Source organism: Asparagus officinalis, chromosome 3 (assembly GCF_001876935.1).
Source record: "Asparagus officinalis chromosome 3, Aspof.V1, whole genome shotgun sequence".
Classification (NCBI taxonomy): Eukaryota; Viridiplantae; Streptophyta; class Magnoliopsida; order Asparagales; family Asparagaceae; genus Asparagus; species Asparagus officinalis.
This window is the reverse complement of record NC_033796.1, coordinates 23,389,825-23,398,092: the sequence shown is the minus strand read 5'-3', so window position 1 is coordinate 23,398,092 and position 8,268 is coordinate 23,389,825. Positions and strand designations below refer to the sequence as shown.

Here is an 8,268-nt window from a genome sequence, read left to right as displayed (position 1 = left end):
GGACTTTGTTTAGGTTGATTGTTGTTTGGGGGCCGGAGGAGGGGGCGTTTGTGGTGGGGACGGGGGCGAAGGTTGTGTTCGGTGGGGCCCTGGTGGCGATGCTGGTGGTGGTGAATCTAGCAGGGCTCTTGGTGCAGAGTGTGTTTTATTACGTGTGCAAGAGTTATCATAGGGAGGGGATTGATAAGAGAGTGTTGTATGATCATTTGGGCAGGTATTTGGGGGAGTATGTGCCGCTGCAGAGTTCGATCCAGATGGAGACCTTGTGAGCTTTGACATTGTAAGAAAAAAGAACAAAATTTTAACATATTTTTCCTTCTTCCTTTCGTCTTCATTTTTTTCTGTTCATGTTAATGTTATGGAACAATGTGGATGGAATTAGAGATAGAAATTATGAGTACATATTGATGGTTACCAAAGATATAGTCTTGGAGTACATATTGATGGTTACCAAAGATATAGTCTTGATTGCTAATGTAGTTTAGTTTTGTAATGGAATGTTTGATTTTTATACTTCCTTGATATAATGAGTTCTTTTATTGATCTTTTGCTCTATATGATGCCCTAATCAATGGCAAGATCTTCTTTGTAAAACGAACTTGTTAAGCTATAGTTCCTAGATGATCTTGCCTTTTTGAGGTAGAATTTCCCTATGTAGGGTTGATGGGAACTGGTTGTGGGGATCAAATATGGTAAGAAAGAGTTAGATTATGTGGTTGTTATAAGCCGATAAAAGGAGTTTTGAGTATGTCATAAGTTTATAAGAAATGTGCACAGCAGGTCCAACATATATTGTCGCTCCATGCCTTTTTTAACCTCTTGACAATGTTGGCTTGCTCTTTGCATATTGTTAGTTTTCTTTTTAGAGTGCAGATCATCTTAGGAATCGTGGAGTTGATTGAATGATACATTGATAACCTTAGAATGTCAATCTCTCGTTGTTCTATAGTCTATTCTATTCAGTTTATGATCCATTTCGAGTAAAATAAAAGCATCTAGGTTGGGGGAATTAGGAACCATAGACGATAAACAGGTATTTTTTTAATTTTTTATACAAGATAAACAGGTAGTTAAGTTAAGAGTAAAAACATCATGTGTATGTTTTTCTTTTGGCAAGAAGATCAGTATGTTTCATTACCAAAAAAATCCTGAATGCACAGACATCATTATAACTATTCAACCTCAACCCTTCTGAATCTCTCTAAACAAGAAGAGAAAAAACAGAAAATACTTCCTATACATTGAAAAATCTCAATACCACCCAACTCTAAAAACTCTCAATAACTGAAAATAAACAGCTTGTTATCTCCTAAGCCCTCAAAACAAATTCTGGATAAATCTTCATAGCCTTATACCATTTCCTCTTACTTTGAGTATAACATCATGTGCATGTTGAAGAACGTAAAATGAAGAATAATGTTAAATGAAGCATAGTTACAGTTAATAATTAATTTTTTCTATTTTCTTGTCCGTCCCCCATTATTCTTTCCCGTAGGTTTGTTCATGGGTGTCACTTCTTGCTAACATATTAGAGCTCATGGGAATACATCAGTCTGTTGTATGACTGCTGTCCAAAAGTGTAACCAATCTTAGAAATGATATAAATTTTTGACTAAACCTAATCATGATATTGTTAGATTTTAGTATTGCAAGCTATTACTTGATTTAGTTTTTGGATTAAATTCAAAATAGTCAGATGTGATGGATGGAAACCGCAGATTTCAATCAAATAATTATCTCAATATAGTAAATGTTCTGAATGTGGTGAAAGAGTCTTTGAAGAACAAGAGAAATATAATGTACATTCTGCACACAATAATGAGAGTATCCTATGGACACTCTTTTAGCAGATATGAGTTTTTCATGCTAATCATTTGGAAGATTGGAGATTGATACACGATCCACCCATCTATTCTAGATTTTAAGAAGGTGATGAAGAAGGAGTAGCTTCCCAAATAGCATAAGGACCTTCTTTTGGCTATTAATTTGATGTGTATATAATTAAATGCAAACATAGTTTTGGCTTAGTCGGAGATGCCTGAGTGAAAGGAAGGTCAGACCTATTTCCATTGGCATGGCTGTGGGGAGAATTCATGGTAAGGATAGATTAGGTAATGGAGCAGCATAAGTTTCCTAGTTAAATTACCAAATTGGCATTTTTTGTTACCACCCTTAGCCGGCTTGATATTAAAAGTTACTCCGGTAGTTTTAGATGATGTGGCTGAGGTGACTATTTTAGATGAGTAAGGTTGAGGTGACTGTTTTTAGATGATGAGGGTCAGTTTTACTCCCGTCCTATCTTTGCCTTATCATCTAAAACCTATGTTACTAAGGTACTTCTATCATGAAGCCGTATCCATAACCGACACGCACCCGTACCCAAACTTCATGGACACCTTGGATACACGCAGACATTCATTCAGACATGTACTCAACTATATGATATGTCTTAGTTTAAAACACTTGTCATATACTTCTTGGACATGTATCATACACTTCACATCATTTCTTGAAACTTGTTAGTCGTTAGACATGGGTCGGAGTTGTTTTAGCCCATTACCAATTTCAAAAACTATGATTTTAAAGGGTCATTTGGGTAACTAGTTCAAAAATGAGCATTTTCCAATTTATAATAAGCGACATAATGAAAATAACTTAAAAATGTGATATAAATTTTAATTCTAATAAAATATAAATTGAAAAACAATAATGATCTCATGTAAATTAATAATTTCAATATATATAAAGTTTAATTCTAATAAAACATGAATTGAAAAACAATAATGATCTCATGTATCACTTAGTTTAAAACACTTGTCATATACTTCTTGGACATGTATCATACACTTCACATCATTTCTTGAAACTTGTTAGTCGTTAGACATGGGTCGGAGTTGTTTTAGCCCATTACCAATTTCAAAAACTATGATTTTAAAGGGTCATTTGGGTAACTAGTTCAAAAATGAGCATTTTCCAATTTATAATAAGCGACATAATGAAAATAACTTAAAAATGTGATATAAATTTTAATTCTAATAAAATATAAATTGAAAAACAATAATGATCTCATGTAAATTAATAATTTCAATATTTATAAAGTTTATTTCTAATAAAACATGAATTGAAAAACAATAATGATCTTATGTAAATTATTACTTTCAATATATATATATATATATATATAGAGAGAGAGAGAGAGAAAAACTTGTGTCAACTTAAGTGGATAGCAAAAAGTTGACCTCCAAACTTTTTAGCCACTCATTGCCTAGGGATCCTTGCATGATATGAAAAAGTTTTTTATATTAATAAATGAGTGGCTAGAAAGTTTGGTGGACATCAACTTAAGTTGATAGGAGTCTTTCTCTCTCTCTATATATATATATATTCATGTCCTCGTACCATACATTTTACAAATTTGCTGTGTACCGTACCAGCACTTGTACCTGTATTGGTGCTTGTACCCGTTTCCATGCAACTTAGTCTAATACCTTTCCATGCTATCTAAATAGCCCCCTCAGTGCTCTAACATCCCTAAAATTACGTCACGTGAGGTCTTGCTACTTATGTGCACCAAATTTTGCCAACGGCATAAAAATAGGTCTAAGTGCACTTTTGGTTGACTTTTAATGCTAAAAAGACATTGAAGAAAATCTTAATACCAAACCAGTTAGGGGGTTATAAAAAAAATACTCATTTGGTAGTTTAGCCTAAGTTTCCTTGCACCTTTATCATGAAAACATATGTGGTTTTGAAAGGGAAAAAGGGCAGAGGATGGGAAACTTGTTACCTAATGCAGGACAATCGTGGACTCTCCATGTAATGCGATTAGGGTTTATTAGAATCTTTTCTTTTTTGGGAGGATTTTATCTTATTCTATGTAATCTTCTTTTAGTTTGGATTTTTTTAGGATTTGATTTTGAAATCTCTTTCTATTTTAGGTAGGATTTTATTTGATTGCGTCTTTTAGTTTTGTTAGGTTTTGATTTGATTAGGATTTTTATTTACTTAAGTGTTTAGTTGCTTTCTTTTCCTATAAATAAGAGATGTAATCCTCCATGAGAGAGAGACATTGATGAATAAAAAAATTGAGTTTGATCTTGAGCATGTGAATTGCTTATTGGCATGTGAAGTGTCTTTGGGGTGTGAAGCCCTTGGATGTGAAGCCCATAGGTGTGAGGCCTAGCTATTTATCTAAAATTTCTTCACTTTCAATCATAGCCATCCGATCCCAATCACAAGTCAAAAAAGATACTGTTCACGGATGAACAGTATCCACGCAGCCTCGAGATCCGACGCCATCGACGCCATCAACCTCCGATGATGCCACATTCCTTCGAATCTGATTGTGTACTCAATGACGTCATTCGCTTGAGTATCGTTGTCGTCAACTCTCCTCCGATCATTCTTTAATGAGTTATGATCCCTCGCCGCCAAGATCTTACAACACGGTTCTAGAAAGTTATCGACGACTGAAAAATCTACCGTCTCCCCCTTTCAGATCACGCTCAGATTCGAGCACCTACCAAAATTCACAGTATCGAGAAGCTCGTGCTTTCCCATCGGAATTGGGTTGGCGCCGAAGGCAACAAATTCGGGAGATATCTACTCGGACCGGGTCCCCCGCCGACCCCCATCATTACCTCAGCAGTTCCCTACCTTATATGAATTGCCATTTGTTAATAAGTACTAGTTTCACACCTTAACAATAACTCAACCAGACTCACAACGCTACAATGTAGGCCATAATCGAAACCAAACTCTATCAGCATCCACCACCACTTAATTGCACAGACCCTCTGTAATATCACGGTTTTAAACTTACCGTTCCTGTAGTTCATTGTTTCAGATAAACCCCCTAGGTTAAACTTTTTCTTTTACCCTCAGTGAAAATTTGGCAGATATTGCGTCTATGTGAAATTAGTGAGTCTATCTGACGGCAAAAGGCACAAAAAGAAAATTAACCGAGGGGGTCTACTTGTAACGATGAAACTACGGGGTTGTAAGTTCAAAACAACGATACTAGAGGGGGTCTCTGTGCAATTAACCCTTTTCTCAAAGGAAAAAAAAAATTCCTCTACAGAGTTCTCATCACAGAGATGACAACTGTAATCATTGTATCTATTGCCAATTTTTTTGGCGTGAATTCCTATATATCTGCATTCATTCAACTGAGTTTTCCATTTTATTTAGTCCCATAGTTCCACCACTATCATGTCTATTGATTTCTTTGTGATCTTCTTTTTTGATCCATAGGAAATTTGTTGATTCTGGGTTCTCATGTTACAATAGTGGTATACACTATGTAATCTATTCTTTATTCACCAGAAAGCAGAATACTCTTTTCTTTTGTATAAAGCAGAAATTGAAGAGGATTCTTTTAGTCATTAAGAGTTCTTTCACTTTCTTAACCCATTTTAATATTAGGCACAATAATGGAATTCAGTAAACGCGTCTAAAGGATTTTAGATTGAGACAGATGCACGTTATCTGTATTTATTGTTTTAACATATTTAGACATTTTCCTTGGCCAAAGGACTGAAAATGCATATTGCATTTTTATTTCCCTATTTTTTGCTTCTTTTTGCCAGGCGGTTTTGCTGGGGTAGGGAAGGGATGTTTGTTTCGATGGGTACCATTCAAGATTTGTTGCATTTCTTCTCTAATTCATAAAGGCATAATAGCATTATGTCCACGAGTCACGCTAGACTCGTAAAGCTCCAAAATACATCTCAACACCCTCTCACCGCTATAACTTTGTCAGCCTCCCGCGGATCCGTTTATAACTGACCAGAAATCCCACCGCTTCCCTAGCTCAATTCTCATTCCCCATCTTCGCTTCATTTCTTCGAAGTGAAAGAACCCAAGAACCCAAATCTGTTGCAATGGATCCCCAAGTAGTAAAGAACCGAACCATTTTCTTCTTATCTGCACTCAGGGAATCCATCTTCATCCTTCGCTCATCTCCTTACACCTTGATCCTCATCGCCCTCACCTTCATCTTCCCCCTCTCCTTTGCCATCCTTGCCAATACCCTTGTGTCACACCCACCCTTCATCCACCTCCAACTTTTCTCCACTTTCTCCCAGTTGCTTACTTTCCTTCTACATCAATTTTCCTACCTCATGCTTCTCTTCTCCTTCTCTCTCTTTGTCGCTGCTGTTGTCTGCACTGTGTCCTCGGTCTACACTTCGAAATCCATCACCTTTATGTCCATCCTTTCTTCCATCCCTTTTCTCATTCCCCGCCTCCATAAAACTTTAGTCTGTGTCTCTGCCGTCATGCTTTTATACTACGCAACTTTTTTTCTGTCCATCCTCGCACTCCTGAAGCTCCCACCTAGCCTTTATTCCCACCTCTTTGTCTTTACCCTCCTCATTACTTCTCTTCTCTTCATCTTTGTCTATAGCATGATCTCGGTTATGTGGCACCTTACCAGTGTTGTGTCGATCCTCGAATCCGTTTGTGCTATTCCTGGGATGAAAAAGAGCCATGAATTGCTTCGTGGGCTGATGGAAATAGCATCAGATTTTATTGTTGTATATCTTGTTGCTTGTGTAGCTATTGTGGAGGCTTTTAAAGCGGTGGCTATTAAAGGGCCTGAGGATGTAGGGGCCTTAGAAATTGGGCCAGGACCAAAGCTTTTGATTGCTGTGGCCCTTGTGGGGATTCCAATGGTGACAAATATTGGTGGTTTCCTAGTTCAGAGCATATTTTATTATGCTTGCAAGACTTATTATCCTATGGGGATTGACATGGTTGTCTCAGATGATAACTTGGACAAGTATCTAGGGGATGATATACCGCTTAAGAGCTCAGTAGACATAGACACCCTTTGTGTTTAAGGCTTTTTATCTGTTTCCGTAGTAAGTATGTTGTCTATATAAGAAATAATGAGGATGAGTGAAATGAGCAAATAAAGGTTCGGGTTCTATATTAATTAGTTGTGAAGAAATGTACAATGTACGTTGTGGCTGATGTGGGTTAAATTGTTGTTTTCTTAACTATGTTCCATATGTGTCATATTATTCCATATTTTTTGTGGGTTGTTCACTGGTATTTGTTACCTCTTTTACTCGGATGAGTTATTGACTTGTTGCCTTGAGCGCAAACCAATTTTTAGAATGATAAATAACCATAGACTATTAGCCATAAAGAGTTGTGCCCCTTATTGTTTCTTACTGTGGCTGTCTACTGAATCTGAACTTCGAAAAAGCCCTTGTTCTCTTTCTATCAATTCTGAAAACATGATACTTCCTTAACAGTTTTAATTTGAAACACACTTGTAGATTGAGATGTTGCTTGGAAGATAAACAGGTTTCAAAGTAGGAGTTTCTGTACATATGTATATTCCTTATACATCCAGACTAGAATTCTTATCATCCTCAAGGGGGCTATCGTAGTATACATTGGCTGTATGGTCTAACTAGACATCTTTACTAATGGATACCATTTTCACTTCTGTGTATATGCATATTCCTAATGCGTTCAAACTAGAATCCTTGGCATCCTCAAGCTCTTGGATACACAGTGAGTGCATTGAATGCACTCTAATTTTTACCTTGTTAGTTTGGGAATCTAGTTTACATTTATGGGTTTATTGACATCTTCTAAATTCTAATAGGGATGTTTGGCTTGTGCGGATAGACAGTGTACTCTTCACCACTAACAAGATGATATCCTTTTGTCAAAAGGTGTTGTGAAGAATTACATAAGAATAAAATGACACAGAAGTTCAGGATTAGCACAGTACGAAGTTATCTTTATTTGATACTTAAATACATGCACAGCTAACTTGCCCTGACGCTTGGTGCGTGAATCATATGAGCAGTTTAACCAACTTCCCAGTATAAATTGAGAAATGCTGACATCTATGGGAACCTTAGGGGCCACTGATGCCAGTTGGATGACCCTGTATTGTTGCAGACAATTATGTTCTTCAAGCAAATGACAGAGCTTTACGTATATAATTGTAGATCATTTGTTGCACACTCTTATAACTTTGTATTTATGGTTCAAAATGGTATTGCTGAGGATCAGGGATGCTCCAGGTGTCAGTTTTTTTTTTTTTTTTTTAAGAATCAGAATGTGTTTTTGTCTGAAGGCTGGGATCAGCACCACAGTCTGCAAGGGTTCACACTACGAAGTTGTTATCTTTTTTCCTCTTGAAGAGATTTATATATGTTAGCTTGTTGGTTATGTGGTTCTTGCATCTTGTTCATCTTATTGCACGAAGCAGTTATAGTAGTGCTAGTTCTTTCATGTAAGGCT

At 36.6% G+C, this 8,268-nt stretch overlaps 1 protein-coding gene across 1 annotated transcript in view; it reads left to right on the top strand.

The window, feature by feature from the left end:
- Positions 1-7,405, top strand: part of LOC109834787 — a 7,893-nt gene extending 488 nt beyond the window's left edge. Inside the window, exons 2-3 of the mRNA XM_020402803.1 lie at positions 14-138; positions 5,783-7,405. Coding sequence (XP_020258392.1) covers positions 14-138; positions 5,783-6,842 — 1,185 coding nt within the window. The 3' untranslated portion in view covers positions 6,843-7,405. The remainder of the gene's footprint in view (positions 1-13; positions 139-5,782) is intronic.